Below are 19,880 nucleotides of genomic sequence, written 5' to 3' on the forward strand. Positions count from 1 at the left end.
GTGCTTAAGCTTTTTTTAAAAAACACGACAACAAACAAACAAAAAAACCCCAAACAATAAAAACCCCAAATGCTGCTAGGCTGAAATATGAATTAGACAATTTTTCATATAATTTCTCTTTTGACATTGTAGCAGCAAAGTCCCCTTGTCTAAAACAGAGTTCGCTGTGAAATGAATCTGCTGATGTTTTTAGTGCCACTTGTTTTGTCTTCCGTAGAAAACAGTAGCCTTTCCCCAAAGCAGAAGTATTTTTTGCAGTCATATTAATGTCATTCACAAACTGAATTTAAAAGAGAATTTTTGCATGAGTTCCGAGCTTATCACCTTTGGGGTCTTTTCAGTGGGTTTACAGGAACATTAGAAAATGTTCATAATCACACTTCCATCATTGAAGTCTGTGAAGCGCATAATAAGAGCAAATCAAATCCAGTATGTTTTAGTGTGGTTGGTTTTCACACTGAGTATAGCAGATTGGTGTCTTACGATAGTTATGGTATTGGAAAGAGTAAATAATTGTAAAGGAGTAAGGTTTGTAGCAGGCCAAGTGTAGACATGTTATACTAAATTGTAGATCACTGAAGTACTAGATGAAGTGATGACTATAATACAGTTTGCTGAAAATAAACGTTTTGTACTCAGGTTATTTCTTTTGAGAATGGTTCTTGAGTTCTTAAATTTGGTACTTAATTTCCTTAGTTACTGATTGAATGTTAAGAATTAGGTTACTTTCACTTGTGAGGTCTGAATTATTATTTGAATTGTCTCAGCTTGGTATTACTTGTTAATTTTGTAAACATTCCAAAGAATATTGCACTCATACCTTTTTTTTTCTAAGAAAAGTTATCAGCTAAAACCCCTCATAATTTTACTAAAAATCTCAGGAGAACTGTTTTCTCTGTCTGGAGGAAGCCAAACTTAGTGCCTTCATGAGATTACTGCCTGGAATTAAGTGTGATCTTTGCAAGATTGAGCATGACCATGGCTTTTTAGTACCGTGTGCTGGTGATGAAGGGCTGTACAGTTGAAATCACATTTGAAGTACTGATTTTGTCCTTGTTTCTAATGGAGTGCTTCTTAATGGCAAGGGCCATTTATTCTCCATGCAGCTGACTTGTCCTACGACTTTGAACATAGGTTATTTATTCTTTGCTTGGGTTTACTCATGTGCAGAATTAAATTTTATGTACTTCGTAGTGTTGTTGCAATGCTTAATTAATATTTATATATACCTTCGACATCCTGTGATGAAAGGAGCTGTGCAAGTGTTCAGTAGTGGTATTATTTTATTAGCAAAAATACAGGAGGAGTCAGGAGGATCCCAGTTTTTAATTCAGAGTGAGCAATGGAGTAATTCTGTAACCTTGAGCAGGTCATGCAGTGTCTTATTTTGTAACATATCCTGGGAAAGCTTTCTGTTGTGTGGCATGCGTTATTAAATGTCATCCCTCCCTTGCCCAAGTCAATTCTAAATGAAAAAAAAAAGTATACAACTTCACTGAGCTGCTAAACATAGCTTGTATTTCTTAAGGAACTACTACATCATTAAAAGTAGCAGAGGGTGAGAAGACAGTGGATGTAGAAGTTAGAGTCACCATGAGAACTGAAATGTGTATTATCTAGGGATAGAGCAGACTGAATTTTGCCTGTTACAGATCTCTTTCTCACTGAAGTTCAGGATACACTGTGCTTAACTGCAACTGCACTGTGAAGTGAGAGCATATGTAATATTTACTGCATTCTAAGAACTCTCTAATCCACAGTATTCACTTGGAAAACAAGTTCTTCAGCCCAAATACTGTCTTATTTGAGCTTTGTGATTGCCAAGATTGATAACTAGCTGTTGAAGCATCTAGTATTTTGCTATTACATAACAATATACATATCAATCTCTTGTGTGGTTTTCCCCATCATCTGACAAAGGAAGATTATGATTATACACTATCATTAAAATTACAAGATACTGATGAACTTTTAAAAAAGTATATCTCTTTAAGACTTAACTAGCTAACTATTTGTCTAATGATACAAGGTGCAATTGCATTAAATAAAGTTATTTGCTGTACTTCATGCATGCAAATACAGGGTTTCAGTTTTGTTTTTTTTTGTTTCATACAAGGTGCTACATCTGCATTTTACTCATTGCAGAAAACATGTAAATATGGTTTAAAACAAGGTCTTCAAAACTGTTATTTAAAACACTTTAGGAAGGAACCAACTTGCTCAGTGAAGTGTGAGGCATAGCTGAATGTAAGTGCTGGTTTGTGTTATGGTAGATTGGGGCTTGAAAGCACCTGGATCTTTTACCTCCTTTATTGCAGTCTGGTTGTACAGCTTGTTCCTGGGAGCTTTTTAGTTGCCTTTAGTTCTACTTTTGCTCTCAGCTCAGCTGGTTGGTGTAAGGATGAAGAGGAGTAGTATTTGTTTTACTGAGGATAAACAACTGTTTATAGTCTTCAAGAACAGCAGTTACAGAGAAAAAAAAATAATCTTCATACAACCCCAGTTATAAGCCTTAATTTATGCAGCATGCTTAGTAGTAATGGAATATCAAGAATTTACCTGCCCAGCTCCCCCTGAATATACTCACCATACCCAGATAGGTTTGTTTAAAGAGACAGTATTTTGGCAAGATTTATACAGTGTTTCCCACACCTGCAAAATGTTACTTTTTCTTCTGCCTCTAATTTAGACTTCCTGATATGGATCATGACAGTCCTGAAACTTTGTAATTGAATATTTGCAGGAGGTAGCTCAATTAATGTTCTTACCTGTTAAAAATAAATACTGCCACAGGCAATAACTGGAGTAGAAAATACCAACCTTAAATATCTTTGCCAAGAAGATCTGAGCAAGCTGTAAGAGTTGTTTTTCTAATGTATTAGAAATTCAAGCAAACTTAACTTGCTGGTTCTTCCAGCTTAACCTACAACAAATGAATAATAACTTTGTGTGGAAAACCTTGTTCTTAACTTCCCACTGGTAAAATTAAATACATTCTTGCTTTAGTATTTTGATTTAGTATAATTAAAATAATGACTTACAGTTTGATAAATGTTATTTTCATTACTACAGTGCCTTGAAGCACTGTATATGGAAAATTTTACAATATTATACAGATCTGGAGGTCTGTAATGTGCTTGTCAGGCTATTAATTAACTTGCGTAAGGTGTTTTGGGTTTTATAGTGAGTGATTTTTAGTGTTTCTTTGGAAACTAAATAAAGTAAACAACAAGATTGCTTATAAAATGGAGTATAAATTAAACCATTCTGATGCTGCGAGGGTATCTTTATAATATCCCCAGGCAGGTGAAATTCCAAGAACCTCATCATTCAGTAGGAGCTACTTTTAAGGAGCATGCTTCTGTCTAGTATTGGTTGTTAGGTTTTTTCAGGAATTTACTGTCTCTGAATAGAAACATCTTCACTCACATGTATACTTAAATTTTTTTTCTTGATCCCTCCTGAAGTGCCATACCATGAAAGTTAAGAAAATCTCCAATATTTTAAAGCATATGAAACTACAGCAATACCACTGTAGTGTGGTGTTATCTAATATTTTATTTATTTCCACTTTCCCTTAAAAATCTATCCTGTATCTCCAGTGTAGTTTAGTTCTTTACCAGGTGGGCTTTTGGATCTCTTTTTTAATGACTGAGAAACAGAAATATAAAAGTCTGTCATAACCCAAGAAATGTTTTGCTTTAAATGTGACTGCTGTTGTATGATGCAGTTTCTTACTGTCGGTGTGGCCTGTGCAGGTGCCACAAACTATAATCTAGCAGAAAATTGTTTATTTAATAAAACTGTATTATACTCTTTCACTATTTTTTATTAAAATGTCACACTGACATTAAAACAAATGTTGTAATTGTTCTGCATACTGTGGCATAGTTACCACAGCAAATAGATTCGTTTGTTAGGACTGGTTTTGTGTTTAAAAAAAATAATATTGGCATTTAAGACAGAGGTTTGTAATCTCAGAAGGTACAGAGCTGCTTTTGTTAAAATTAAGTTTGCACCATAGTCAAGAGTTAGCACTTGCTTTTAACTGCATTCAGAAGATTAACAATAAACAGAGTTTTATATAGTACTTCTCATACACACGTATAAGAATGTGTTATTACTGATGAGCAGTAATGCTCATCAGCTTCACTTGCACCACAATTTATAACCAATTGAAAGCATCAGTGAAGTGTTAGTAAAGCTGCCAGTAGAGCTTTGAGCTTGAAATGTGGAGTCAGTCTGGGCTGCAGAATTCAGCAATGTGCTAATACAGACACCTCAAGTGGAGGGTAGCTCATTTAGAGATTTTTGCTGCAGTTACTCTGCAGAGAATATCTGTAATGAGTTCCCTTCTCACTGGACCACTGGATACAGAAATACTTGTTTGTTCTACTCCAGTGTAGTCCATTTTTTTGAAAAAGGATTCCTGAGCTGGTTTGCCAGAGTGAGTGATGCAAAGTCCACTGGCAGCTGAGTAGTATTGTGGCCCATGGGAGTCAATACTGGGGGCTAATAATATTCAACATCTATATTGATGATGTGGTCAATGACATGTTATGTATCTTCAGCATGTTTGCAGATTATGTTAAACTGGGCTGAGTGGCTGACACTTCTGGAGCATAAGCTTGCTGTTCTGGGAGAAGTCAGAAGGCTGGAAAAGACGGTCTGATAGAAGCCTTTTGAAATTAAACAAGCATAAATGGAAAATACTGCACGTAGGGCAAAATAACTGTGCTATAGCATGAGTTAGGCATCCACTGACTAGGAAGTAGGTCTGCATATAAAACACCTGAAGGTCCCATCAAAAAAATGAATAGAAAGTAAGTCAGCAGAGTGCCCTCGGTGTTAAAAAACAGCCACATGCTGGGCTTTGTTAGCAAGGCTATAACCAGTGGGTCAAGAGAAGTAGTTCTTCTCATTCAGCAGTTTTAAGTCCACCTTTGACATACGGTGTCCAGTTTGGCTCTTATAGTGGAAAGACACTGAGATATTAAATAACTGCTAAGATGATTATATTCTAGAGAACATCTTGCAGAAGGAGAAGGTGAGAGAACTGGTTTTGTTTAGCCTTAGAAATAGAAGGTGGAGGGGGTAAAGTTACTGCTGTCTTCAGCTGCCTAATGAGAGGGTATGGAGAGCCAGACTCTTCCTAGAGGTGCTGCACATTGATAACATAAAGAGACAGTGAACACAAGTTGCAGAAAAGTTCTGATTAGATACTGAGGGAGGCAAATTCAGTTGGTGTAGTAAAAAAATGGAGTAAGCTCTCCACATTGATCATAGTGCCTCTGTCCTTGGAGGTGCTCAAAATGTGACTAGGTCCTGAGCAACCTGCTTAACAATGGCTCTTCTTTGAATGTGGGGTTAGAGCAGACTCCAGCTAACTACCAGAGGTCCATTTAATCAAATTTATTTGTGATTTTGATGGTGAGACCAGTAAGAGTATCATGTATCTAGTGCAGAAAGTGTCACTGTAGTTCCAAAAGTTGGAATTATTTAAATAGAATAAATAATTTAAAAAAAACCAAACCAAGCCCAACCAAAGAACACACGAAAAACCAAACCAAAATGAAAAAAAAAACGACTGGAAAAGAGTGTTCAGGGAAAAGGTTCTGTGGGAATATTATTCTGTTAGTTTTCAAATGAAAGGATTTTTTTCTCCTGGCAGGTAAACCATTTGTGATTATAAAAACGGTAGAGCTTACATCTTTTAATCTTCTAATATGAAGGAATACTGGCAAATACTTGTGTATACTGCACTTGCAGACTAATAAGCAATCCTTTAACTGACATCTGGCACTATTCCCAGATAACCTGCATTCATTTTAAACCCTGTGTTGTGTGGCAAAGTAGGACTCTTGAAGTACTTCGGTATGCACAACAAGGTAATTAAATGTCCTTTAGGACTGATGCAGTGAAAAGATGTGTGCAAAGTGAAGTTCAGCAGCAGCTCCCTCAGAGTGGTCAACTCTCCTGAGCTTTGCTATTCCCTGCCCCATAATTGCAGAAATGAAAGGACTTCACTCAATGGAAGGTATAGAGGAAATACTTTTTGCCAGGTAGTCCTTCTTTTCTGCTGAAAATACAGCTTTAGCAACAATGAGGACTTGAAAGAGTTCATATTACCAGGGTGTAGATCATTAGTAGTGGAACAGAGATCTCAAGTGTACTTTTTGGGGGTTGCCATCTCTTTCCTTGTCAAAAAACTGGCTTTTGTTTATCTCTAACTCTGTAGCAGAGACAAGTTCTTTATTGAGATTTTATTGTGGTAGCTGTTATTCTTTTACTGCTCCATATTATTTATTATGAATTTATCTACATGCTTTTGGTGGCTTTCAGAACCACAAAGATATTTTTCTTGGTAAACAGTTGTAGATAATGGAGCAGATGCATGTGTGAATAGGTTTTAGAGGAAAACAAGGTTAGTTGATAATTCTATAAAACCTTGAAGTCTTGAATAGAGCTATGTCTTGCTGAACAAATGTTATGTGATAAATTACTGGGCGTCTTAATTACAGACAGATTTTTTAAGTGAATGTTTTGCCTTTCTTGGGCTGTTTTTATGACATTTTACAATTCTCTAAACACGTTATCTGTGTCTTTGGTATGCATGAGTGAGCATGCTATGAAATAACAATTACTGATCTGTAAGAAATCTGAAACATTTGAAGACTGAAGGTAAGGGTGAAAACTCACAGTTCTTACATTTTAGAACTTTAACTACAGCTCTTAATTTCATTTAAAATTTCCTTTTTTATCAGCTGTGGCTAACATTTGAAAACTTTAGATCATACCTGAAAGTCATTCTTTTAATGTATATAAGTGATATAGCTGGAAAGAGCATGTAAAAGGAGTGCAAGCAAGAAATACAGAATATTAAAAACATTTAAGTTTGGGGTTTGTTTTTTTTTTTACACAATCCAAGGTTTTTTAGGAACAAGAGACTCTTAAATTGACACTCCCTGCCCCAAACAAGTTGCTGAAGTGTTGAGGAATAAAACCTCATTATTTATGAGCATTTGTTGTTGTATTGTAGAGTTTATACTGTCCAGTTCTTTAAAGTAAACAGCCCTTTATCGTCAGAGTTGGTTTCCTTCTGTTACATAAATCATTGTGCATATATGTAGAATACTCCACAAAGAATTAATCTTACTCTATTAATAAGTCTTTAAGGAGTCTCTCTTTAGAAAAGCATACTTTTAGCAAAGTCAGTGTGTCGATGTTTAGAATCGGTTATTTTCTACAGCAGAGTCAAATTACTGATGTTTTGCTGTGATAAAGTCCTATCAGTTGTTCCAGATATGCTATTTAAAGTAAGCAAACTTCTTGCTGTGACACTGTTTTGGTTCTCAGCCAAAGAGAAGAAAAAAGCAGCGTACTCCAACTCTTTGACAAGCAATAATCCTTTACTTTTTGAAAACACTGCTGTTCAGAGCACTTCTAAAAGGACCCTTTCTAAAATCTTTTCATGTAATACAGGGTGAAGTGTATATTGTGTATATATAAAATACACAGCTTTCCCTGGGAGTGTGGGGGCTGTGTGGTGGGACACACTTGTTATTGTCCTACATGTGTTATACTATGTAGGTATTTGTTACAAATAAGAAATTTTATATTTCATACTATACTAAATGGCTGAGTTCTGCCATCTTTATTTCATTGTCATTCAGAAAGTACCGGGCAGTCATTCTGTTGCTAACTGGTTGATTTTAAACTGCATAGTTAATCCCTTACTTTGATACTGCTCAATGATGCTTTAAACTTAAGTCTTATTTCAAGCAGACAAGTAATTTTCTTTTTTCTTCTTGAAATATTTATACTCGGGATCCTTAGAAGTGCTATTCTGAAGGATCTTTTTTTCTTCTTCTTATAAACATCAGAATTCATTTGGTGTAAAATAGTTTCATATTCCATTTTTTAGTTCAGCATGAAGACTGACTTTCTAAGCAACCATCTCCTATTTGACCAGCAAGCATTGCTTAACAAGAAAGGTGGCTGTGATGCTGTGCAATTTAACATTTTTTTTTTTTAATTAATCTTATTTTATTTTTTATTTATCAGCAAGATCATGACTCTTTACACAGCTTAGTGTGGTAGAAGTAATATTACCTTTAGGAATTTAGGGTCTGTCAACCCAGGGATTTATCCCATGCTGTGTTATGTCTCGCTTCTGCTTGTTTTTCTGTTTAGACAGTGCTGGGGCACACATGAATGTTCAGGCATGCCATACTCTTCTCATGCTGTTGAAATAATGGAGCATGTCTGTTAAATTGTATGTGATGAATGAAAGCAGAAGTAAAACTGTAAAGATTTCTGTACTCCAGTAGCACAGCATTAGATACTGCTTCATTTTTATTCTCTTGACATCTGACTTCCAGATTTTATTTAATAGCTTTCATCCACCTTGAGCATTTGAGACAGTAGCCTTCCAGTATTTGCTGCAGCAAGAAGGGCTTGCACTTCAATGTGCAAGAGCACATTTGGGAGTATGTAGTATGCTTTTTGCTCATCACTTATGACCCTTTGTTATAATCAGCTTATACTTTTTTAATGTATTTATATATAAATACTTGTGTGTGAGAGGATTGTGCCAGTAAAGACCATGTTACAGTTAGGAAAATTGCAGAGATGTAGGTGACAGTGCTAGGGATCGCGTATGAGGAATATGAGATAAAGGAGTAAATGCAGTCCAGAAAAAGCATTCTCATTAATAGGGCAAAGTAGAAGTTGGTTTAAAAGGAAACACACTCGATTTTACTAGTAAATTTTTCTGATACAGTGTATAGAGTTTTAACTGGGTGCTGTGCAGAGAGGTGTTGGGATACATTAAAGTGTAGTTTCATTCAAATGCAATCAATTTAACATACTGTTTTGAAAGGAGAAAGTTCCTTGCTGGTCTTATGCGCTACTGGTGTTCATCTGATAATACTCTTAAGTTAATTCCATTTACAAAATGGAGGAAATGTCCTAGGTCACTTGAGTTTTTGTGGGTTGAATTTGCTTGTCATACAATCATCTAAGTTCCAGAGAAGTCTCAAACAGTGGAAGGTCAAGGGCAGAGTCTGATGAAGAGAAATAAAATGGAAGATGGAATCTGCTTCTCTAGTAGTGACAGCAAGCTGTTCAGGTTATAGCATTGTTGAGGACAGCTTACTGTTCTTAAGATTTTTCATCCCTGTATGGATTGAGAAGGAGCTTTTGCCTTGGAAGTGCATCTGGTCTTGAGCTTGTTATAAAGGTGTTTTGAAATGCATCTGAGACACCAGATGCTCCTGGTATCAAGGCTGTAAAACCTACCAAAGTTATGATACTGAGGAGACTTTTGGAAAGGCTGAGAAGCTTGGTGCTTGTTCATTGCAAATACTTCTTGCTTCAAATCATGACCAAAGTTAGAAACCTTACTCTATAATCAATTTCTGGTATAGTCCCTCGAGTTTTTTAGTCTTTTCCTCTCTTTCCAAATTATTAGAAGTATATTTGTGTTCTGATAATTTTGGATCACTGGAGGCCCATCTATAAGAAAGGGTGAGTTAATAGCTCAAGTGTTGCCTCTAAGTGTGACTGCTTTATGCATGCAAATCATTATCTCGCATAAGATGATGACCTTTAGCTCTGGCTAGTTATGGCTAAGGCCTTTAGGGAAAATATAACCATTGTTAATGTGACCTTGTAGCGAAATAGAGAGAAGCTTGTTCTGTTGAAGTGCTGCTGATCCTACAAGTGTAGTTTTAGAATCCTCCCTATTCTCGAAGAAGATAAAGATGTTTGCTTAACATGTGGAAGCAGATTTGTAAATCGCCCTATGCTTATTGCAGGGCAGAGAACAGGATGCACCTATAGAAGTTCACTGTCACTCCTGTGTTGTGTTATAGTATAGCTAAACGAAGTTATTCGTACTAAAAGAAAGTAAAGCCATGGGGTCAGGAGGAGGGAAGATGGCTCTCATTACTGGTATCTGGTGCACATCTTTGTATGAGGAACTTCCAAACACTGGTACACTGTTGTCATGTAGCCCTGTGGAAGGAACTGAGAATTGCATACATGCTTAAGTGTCACTCCTGAGTTTCTAGGAATTTTAATTTCTTACATTTACTTTTATTTTTGGTGCATGTTTTGTGTCTGTGTAACTTAATAGGATTGTAGGGTTTTTATGAAGAGTAATACTCTGTGTGGCACTTTATTGCTACCTATCAAAGTGTGTTGCCAGCAGATAGTATCTAATATATAGTATGTCATCTCATTTCACACTGCAATTTGTAACAGCGGGAACTTCGAAGACTTCTGTCCTCTTCCTATGCCTTTAGCCCGTATGTTGCAAGAATAAGTCTTATTTTAAAATAGAGTTTCTGGAAAAGTTAGTATTAGGATTTTGCAGGAAATTAACATTTTCCAAAACTAGGAAATTGTTTTGGAAAGGGTACATATAATTATTTTTTTTTCCCTGAAATGGCTATATATATTTTAGAAACTTGTACTTCACATGTATTTTTTCTAGTTAGCTAGCTGAAAAAACCTTCTTTTCTCTGAATTTTTTTTTAACTTAGCCAGAAGAGGTTGATGTAAGAATTTAGATAAGGTATTGAATGTACTGCTTACTAGTTACTGGGTTTGTTTTATTTGCTTTGCTTTTGTAATAAATAAAATTTTTATTTACAACCTACAGTCTATCTTAATATTTAAGCTGTTAAAATGCCTAACTTTAAATATTCAGAAAAGTAAATTCTATAATATGCTTTTAAAATACTTTTCTATAATGTTGATTTTATGGGTTTTGGGGAAATATTAAAGTGCAACTAGGTAATAATTCTAAGATCTACACATGTTTTCTTGGAGACAGCTGGAGTAAAAAGCTGACTGCTGATTGCTGTTTGGTAAATTTTCTCTTAGGTTTGTGATGTGTCTGTGTTCCTATTACTGTGTGTGGTTAACAAAAACTGGAACCACACCCCATTGTATTATTCTAAATTCACTGGTCAGGAGTTGGTGGGTTTTCTCCCCGTGTTGATCTTGTCCATGTAAGCAGCTGGTTGCTGGAATGTACATGATGGACCCTCCTAGTTTCCTTTGACCAGGCCAGGAAGAATTATCTTTCAGCTAATGAGAGAAGAATAATAGGTAGCGTTTTCTTCCAAATGAATCAGTGAGATACTTGAATGCTTTGTTTATGCTAAATTTATCAGAACACTTAACACTGCAAGTTAAGTTTGTGTTTAACAAGCTTCTTCTGTACAGCTGAAAGGGAAACCATTGATCACAAAACATCAAATATTAGTGAAATGCATCGTCTAGTAAAAGTGGAAAGATGGCACATGTGATACCCAAAATGGAAATAAGCTTTCCTCCCTGTGCCCCCGCTAATTCAGTGAACTTCCAACATAGTGGTGCTTAGTTAGCTTGTCTATAGCATCAATTTTTGCTTCTGTCATTTGGAGAGTATAATTTTTTTACTTCCTACATGCTTATGAGCTTTCAAATATGCTTTGTCAGGAACTTTTATCGTCTTACACGTGTGTTCAGATAGATCACTTCCACCTCAGCAGAACTTAGGTTTGTGTTTAGATGAATTGAAGTCTGAACTATGAAATATCGATTATGGCTATATTGTAGTTGTTGATGGTGTGCCCAATGGAATATTAAATAGACATCTCTACTAAAAGAGCAGAAGAAGGGGAGATAGTAATGCAAAACAAAGGGCTTTTCTACAGCCTTAGTACCATAGGTATTCGTCCGTGTATGTCTGAAAATAAGGCAGCAGCAGTAGCCATCTCCCTGTCATGAACTTAGCACAGAGACAGATTACCCATAAGTAGACTTTCAAGCTATGGTTCTTCTGTCTTTGGTGCTTTTTTGTATTAGTGCTACATGTCATTGTAAGCCATAGCTACAGCATTGTGAATATGACCATTTTGTCCTTCTTTTCCATTCCCTGCTCTTTTGCTCGCAGAACTAAGGAATATGATTTTAAGTAGAAGGCTATCTGTCTGCCAGACAGTTACTGGAAGTCATTCTGGTTTTTGTTCCTACCCTTTCAGTAGCTCCCTTAAGACAGGTCTTAAACTTTTTCCTACTGCAATGAACTTTTTTCGAAACACAGTACAGCCCAAAATGCATATGTAGCTTGACAGCACAAAAGTAGTGAACTTAATTTGAGGTTATAGTAACTTTGAAACATGAGAGTATCACTGGAGAACTTTTTCATATTCTTTACAATCTGTGGCTCAAAGGAAACAGAAAATCTTTTTCCCAATGTCATGACAGACAATCCACAGTAAACTAACCTCTCTAATGCTTCATATCTTGTGCTGTTAATAAAACTAAAAAACCTGCAGGGCTTTTCCTTGCCAGAGTTGAGGGCTGGGAAAGTATACTTAGACATTTTATAGAGAACAGAGGAGACCAAGAACTGGCCTGGCTTAAGCAATACCAAGAGTGCATATAACACTGTTCTGTATGTTGTGGAATGTTTGCCTCAGTCTTTGTTATATGCAGACTGAACTTGCCATTTTATATGAATTGCATTTGTTACAACATTAGGATGTGGTTTCAAAGGCCTTATCATGCCTTTACCCATCATCTCCATTCATGAAGAAGGAGACCCGAACTTTAGGAGAGCAGGAAAACATTTTATTATTCTCCACAGAACCTTTTATCTTTAAGAGAGTCCTTTGAAGTCTTCAGTCAGGAAGCTTTTAACACATAACATCTCAAAATATTTTTGTAGGAAGTGATGTCTCTTTGCACGCTGCCTTGGCAGTGTCTAGTGAAAATGCAAGCAAAAATACTACCTGTACTATATAAATGCAAAGGAAGGAGAATTCTGAATCATGTCACAACAAAGCCAACTCAACTCTAATCTTTTTAAACTGTAGTCAGAAAAGAGCTTTGATTTGTGCATAAATATAAGAAATAGTTTAGTACTATTTTAAAGTCCAGTTTTATTTATAAAGCTGTCCTGTTTTTCACAAAAATCTTGTTCTGAAAAATAATGGTTTGTACTTGTTTTTTCCCATTTGTAGAGTACAGATCTGTGGTCTCAGATCCTATCCCTCTTCTGTCAGATCATCTTTTTACATTCATTGTCTTTGTCTTAATATTTCCCTATAAAAAAGAAATTACTTCATGTGAGCTGAAAACTTGGGTCTTTAATTTACTTTTAAGGAGCTGAAAAGAACTGGATAATGAAAATGTGATTCACCATAGGAACAGTTCCACCAATAGCACATATGCAGTAAATTAACCATTTTCTGGTACTTTCGTATTTGATTCGAAACATAGCAACAAGATTATAGCTTGACAACAATAGCAGCTGCACATATTTTTCTTCCTTTTTTGAAATAATGTTCTTGTGGGGAAAAAAATAGATTCCCTGGAAAGTAATTTATATTACAAGTTTCATCACAAAAATTCTGTGGGTGGGTACAACAGGCTAGAAATTAAATTAATGACTCTTATAATAAATGATGGCTTTTATTTGATATGACACTTCTTGTCTCTTACAAGTGACATAGCTGCAGGCACTAGAATAATCTCTTCCCATTGTAAAGATAAATGTATCAAACCAAACCATCTTATATTAAATTACAATTTCCCTTTTTTTACCATATGAAAAGATTAACAAGACTGCTCATTAAAAAAAAGCACAACCCAATTAAATGGATACTTTGGCCAAAATGTCTTGAAGATATTTTCCAGTATCAGGCATGTAGTTAATTCATATAGAATACTGCCATGAAAGGCCTGATGAGAATAAAGGAATTTTCTTTTATGCAGCAAGTGGTGTGATTGTGCCCACACTGAGGTAGAAGCTGCTTTCCTTATCTTGATTAGACTGAGAACCTCAAATGCAAATACAGTATTGAGGATGAGAGGAATCTAGTATCTCAGCTGTCTTCCTTGGGGGGAAGAGGAATGAAGTATGCATGGCACTCCTTATAGAGTTTGATGGTGCTCATACTGTTGTTTTTCATATTTTCACAGAGAGAAGGAGCAAGAAAGGGAAGAACAGTTAATGGAAGACAAGAAAAGGAAAAAAGAGGATAAGAAAAAGAAGGAATCTGCTCAGAAGGTAGGTTTTGATATTTTGATTGTTTTATCCAGCTTGAACATAGATAGCATTGGGGGTGGTAAGCTGTTAAACAGTATTCAGTCTTTAAAACTTGATTGTTTAGAGTGTGCTTCATTGAAAACTTTTTGCATAATTTTTCTGAAACTGAAGTGTTTAACCTTAGGCATTTCTTCTCCTTAGTGTGTCATGTGAAGTAAAAGAAGTGTTCTTATATGTATAAAGAATTAAGTTATAGAGTATGGTCTTTCTTGATCCATGCATCTCTTGCTGTTTTGAGGTGTTTGGGATAAAATGCCACCAGTCTTTTGCAATTCTTGCATTAAAATTTACTAAATATTTTCTAGACTTAAGTCCTTTAGGAATTTTATATTCTGCATTTACTACTGAAAGGTCCCTTTATTTTTTGCTGAGTATCACTTAGGTTTTACATTTTCTGTAGCTACTAGCACTTTGGCTGAAGTTCATGTATTTGATTCTGAACCATGGGGAACTGATAAGTCACTGAAAATGGGTCTGAACACTTAGTGTTTTAGAAGCTCTCTGCTGGAAATCTAGTAAGTTGTTCCAGGAGGTAACCTGGTATAGGAACTAGCCTCTTGCAGCTTTATCCATGCTTTTTACCACTAAAATCCTTTCTGTCTTACCAGTACAAGACAGATGTAACCATCCTGGAGCAGCTCCAGCAATGGGCCCCTAAGATGAATAAAGACCTGGAGTATATGAAAAATGAGGAAAGACTGAGAGCTAGGACCTTTCCATCTGGATGAGAGAAGGCTCAGAGAGATCTTAGCAATCATTTGCAAAGATGAACACTGGAATATGCAAAGTCAATGATGCCGTAGCAATTCAGTGCAGTTTGTCTTTTTATTTTTCACCATACAAAGGAGTTCCAGCCTGGTTGATTTAAATAGTGAACTGCTTTTTACTTGTGCTCTCATTATCCTATACTGTCACTGTGAGCTTTCCAGAAAATAGGTGTCATAGAACCTGACACATGATGATCTTTAGGGTTTTTCCGTTATTGTGCAGTGGAACTCCTGATCGACAGGTTCAAAACATGCTGCGATACACACGATTCCAGAGAATATGCCAGTGCTATGCTTATCTCTACTGTAGCTTGAAATCTGCTTTGCTGGAGGAATGTAGGAGTACAGCAAAAACATACACTGAGTACGCTGGCCAGCATGATGGCTCTCTTTAAGTAATCATCTTATTGCATTCAAGAGATTTTTGAAGTCTGGTGCTTTATAGGTATTCCTCATACTTTTTGTAATTACGGCAGTGAATCTAGTAAGGTTTAGGACTTCTCCGTGGAAGAGATTTCACGGGAAAGGTGAAATGGGAAGATGGCAGAGAGACAGACTGCTACTCTGACCTGTGGTTGCTCCTGAGGGAATTCCATTGCTAGCCCCATCAGTCTGCTGTAAATATGCTCTCATAGAAGGAAGTTTTTGAACTGTAATACTTCACCTCCATGTTTATTTGTGCTTTGAAAGTCCATGTTTGGGATGAGGAGGAGGTGAATACTAGTTGGTGACTACTAGTGTGTTTTTGAAAGTTTCATACATAAGACTAGGAATACTGTTTACACTTGTAGTTCATAAACTGATTATTTTCATGGAACAAAATAATGATCTTGCTGCTAATATATGAAGGTTTAGCACGGCCTGTTCAATGTTTATGCCGAGGTTCTTAAAACTGTACTTACATTCTTACTCTTAATTTGCAGGTCACAGATCAAAAAACCAAAGGTAAGAAGCTTTGATCCTAAAGAGTATTTTTAATTTACTTTATCCCCAGTACTCAGATCTTAAAAAAAGCTGTTGAAAAAGGAAGGGGAATTATGAGTCAAGATTAAATACTCAAGTTTTGCATTCAGAAGAAGTAAAAGCTGAGGTGATTAAAATGGAGAACCTTAAAATATCTATGCTGCCAGCATCAGAACACTAGAGGAGGGAACGAGGATTGTGGAAGAAATAGATTAGCTGAAGTATTTAGCCTTTCAGTTTTGTACAAAGGTTTTAGACATGTAACTGAAAACTGAAACCGCCTGTATAAATGGAATGAATAAAAAATAGGAAAGTACTGTTTATGGTGAGGTACCAAAATGAGTGAAAATTACTTGTTTATGGACACTTGAGGAGTTCAGGCACCTGGAAGGAAGTCCAGTAGAGATGAGGCAGGACTGATGAGTGTGCATGTTAAAAGTTAAGCTTTTATTTAGCTGACCTAATAATATATTTAATTTTTATTTGTGTGTCAATTTTCTAAAAATTGCAGGATGAAATTGCTGTTACTGACACAACTAAGATAATAGCTTAATTTGACAGTTAACAATACTCGTTTTGGGGTTTTGGGCAATGGAGCCTATATAGAGAAATGGAAAACCCGTACCAAAATAAAATGTGGGGAATAAAGCACTCGCGTCAAAGAGAGACTCACTTGTTTTGATCTCACATTTGTAGGAGTTGTACTGATTATGTTCACTGGACATCCCTTTCTTGTATTAGTCTTCAACAAAGGCTAGAGTTTGATGTATTAACTTTTCCCTGCCTGTGGAGTCTCATGTCTCAGCAACTACATCTTCTAGGTGCCTGGCTGGGAATTTCTTTTGCTCTGTTTCAAAAAGGCACCTGGAGAATGTGATTAAGGGGTCACAAGTCTAGAGTCTCTTAAGCGAATTTTGTGATTGTGTCACTTCCTCAAGGATTTGTTTGTGGTTTTTCTCTTCTCCAATGTATAATCACCCTCAGAAGCAGCATGTCTTTGCATATAAGGGTCATGTGGTGAACAGTTGGGAAACCTGAGGAAAGCCCAATACAAATGCTGTGTTTAGGGGCTGCCTTTTTAGTGAGAGTCAGCTATTGCTGCCTCATTTAAGAACAGTACAGAAAATTCAGATTTATTAACTTTTAATCAAGAGGAGGGTGGGGTGGTTTTTTCCTTCCTTTTTGTTTGTTTTGGCAGTGGCCGTGTAGCCTACTAAGCAGGTGAAAACTTGGGATCTGATTTCAGATCTGCCATAAGGGTGATGCATAACAGCTGGAAAAGCATTTGAAGATCAGGGAACTAAGCAGGGGTTGAAGCCAGTTATATTTTATTATATTTTTTAATGACTCATTGCCCAGGGTGGTATTCTTTGCCAACTCTATATTTCCAAGAGATTTGGGGCCTAGAGCAAAATTCTTGCTGAGGGCAGAGTTTGATGCTGGGGTTCAGAGTTGCATATGGAAGCAAGACGTTTGAGGCAATTGCTTCTTCGTGCTTCTTTAATTAAATTGTTCTTCAATATGGTTGAAGTTGCACAGTATTTCAGAGAAGAATGAAATTATGAAAGGGAAGACTTGTAGTGGAGTTCTTCTAGTTAACACAGGTTTAAGTGGAAATTTTTCTCATTTTCGTTCTTCCTGTTTTTCAGTGCCCGAAGTGACGAAACCAAGCTTAAGCCAACCAGTGGCTGCCAGCCCAATTGGCAACTCTCCATCGCCACCAGTCAATGGTGGCAACAATGCCAAAAGGGTGGCAGTGCCGAACGGACAACCGCCAAGCGCTGCCCGCTACATGCCTCGGGAGGTGCCGCCGCGATTCCGTTGCCAGCAGGACCACAAAGTGTTACTGAAACGTGGGCAGCCCCCTCCGCCATCCTGTATGCTCCTTGGGGGTGGAGCAGGGCCTCCTCCCCCAACAGCACCAGGAGCAAACCCAAACAACGCACAACCAGTGACAGGAGCACTGCTGCAAAGTGACAGTGGGACTGCAACAGGCAAGTAATGCTACCACCGATAAGATTTAATGAACGTAGAAAAGGAATCACTAAAATTGTGCATAAACATAACTCTACATAATAAAACTTGGCTTTTGGAGAGCATGCTTCTAGTATTTTAGTGTATAGACTTTACTTTTGCTGTTAACAGCAATGGATGTGCTTTTTACTACAAGATGGATCATGAAAGAGTGTTAATTATTTTTAAATATGTTTTGTGTGGTTTGAATTGAATACTGTAATGCTTTTAAAACCACAGCAAGGTAAACACAATGCATGGATAATCTATTTTATGATTGACATTCAGTAGTCAATAGCTCTTCAAGTTTCTTTGAGGGCATGAATCTCCTAACTTGTCACTTTTTTTATATGAGCCAATAAAGCAGATGTATAGCTATCATGCAAATGGCAGGTGTCTGTCACTTGTCATCTGGATGAAATAAAGATGGTCCTTTTGTGGTAATCTCGTTTTTCTCCTTAGATAAACCTTTTATAAAAGTCATGACTGTCTTGTTTTTGCTTTTCTATTCACTCCGAATTCCAGACGATAATTGATTTTCAGATTAATTGTTTTATGAGCATGGGGAAATTAAAACTGCTCTTGAATTTTTTAGAACTGTGGGGAATTGCAATCACTTGAATATTTCCTTCTGAAATTATGGTAGTATCATAGACTAGTTTGGGTTGGAAGGAACCTTAAAGATCATCTAGATCAAATCCCCCCTGCATTGGCAGGGACACTTCCCACTAGATCAGGTTGCTCAAAGCCCCGTCCAACCTGGATACTAGAACAAACACAATTCCACTCAATACGTCTGCCTTCTAAAGAAAAACTTAGATGATCTGCAAAGTCAAAGACAACTTCATTTCTTAAAACATGAATGTTTTTAAAAAGTAGTAATAAATGTTTGAAAGTCATAAGAAGAAAATAATGGTACCACTTGGAGAGCATAAGATTCTTGTGGCTTCCAGAAGAAAAAATAGAGTGAAAAATACATTGTTCAAAAGAAAAAAAAAAGTTACTTGGAAGTCCCAAATCAAGTGAGCCAGATGGGATGGCTGTCTTTATTAAAAAGGATTATAGGAAAATGAATAATTTCATTTGTTTTATGCTTTCAGTACTTAAATACCTTTCTAGCAAACCCCTGTTTGACAGATTATTTATCTGTCAAATATTTTATTTTTTTCACTGATGTTTCCTATTTAATAAAGGGGGTGAGTTAGTTTCAAACTACAATGGCAAAGTTCTAGTTTATCAGTTTAATCAGTTTCAAAACAGATGTCTTAGAGCTGGCTGATTTCTATAAAACACCTGAAAGATGGAGAGCAGTAAAAAACACACACCAGAGTCTTTCTGCTATATAGAAAATCCTGACTTTATTTCAGCATTGATGTACCTTCACAGTGGTTATAGTAGGCTGACAAAGGAGACTATGATAGTGAAGCACTTTTAAGAGTTTTCAAAATTTCTCATGAACAGCATTTTTTTTGCTATTGCATGCACACTGTATGAGGACCATTTAAAATACTTTAAAGGCTCCTTAAGTTCTGCATAATTAATTAGACAATAATTGTTTTTCTGAGACTGAAATTTGATTCAGTTCCCTTATTTTTACACTTAGTTGAACGGTACATAAACAACTAAGATGTTACATGGTTGTATTTTATTGATTGTGGTAACTTGTTACGCCAATTAGTTGCTTTATCCTGATGTAATTCAGGATTGTTGCCAAGAAGATATGGGTTCTTCAGATGTGCCTCACCCCATCCAGATTTCTGCACCGTTACACAGTTGGCTGGGCTAGGGAGCTGCTGTGGATTAAAATTAACCCAGCTTATTTTTTAAAGCTAATTGCAGTCTGGATGATTTACCAGTTCTTCTCCCTGAATATCAGTGGGAATATATGTGCTAGCACATGAGAGTAGGTGTGCCAGAGAAGCCGGAATGAGCAGCTGGACAAGAAAGAGATTGGGCTGTCAACTTCAGTTCTCCATTGAAGTGCTTGTGGAAATAGGGTGTTGCTATGTGTCGCACATCATTAATTCCTG

The 19,880-nt window shown here is 36.5% G+C and overlaps 1 protein-coding gene across 2 annotated transcripts in view; it reads left to right on the forward strand.

Moving 5' to 3' along the window:
• TNRC6B (trinucleotide repeat containing 6B) overlaps positions 1-19,880 on the forward strand; it is a 116,650-nt gene that overhangs the window by 59,673 nt on the left and 37,097 nt on the right. For both annotated transcript variants that reach the window (XM_009996342.1, XM_009996343.1), the window contains 3 exons: positions 13,981-14,068; positions 15,798-15,819; positions 17,487-17,831. In XM_009996342.1, the coding sequence (XP_009994644.1) occupies positions 13,981-14,068; positions 15,798-15,819; positions 17,487-17,831 (455 nt within the window). The remainder of the gene's footprint in view (positions 1-13,980; positions 14,069-15,797; positions 15,820-17,486; positions 17,832-19,880) is intronic.

This window comes from Chaetura pelagica, unplaced genomic scaffold (genome assembly GCF_000747805.2).
Source record: "Chaetura pelagica isolate M959 unplaced genomic scaffold, ChaPel_1.0 scaffold414, whole genome shotgun sequence".
Lineage (NCBI taxonomy): Eukaryota > Metazoa > Chordata > Aves > Apodiformes > Apodidae > Chaetura > Chaetura pelagica.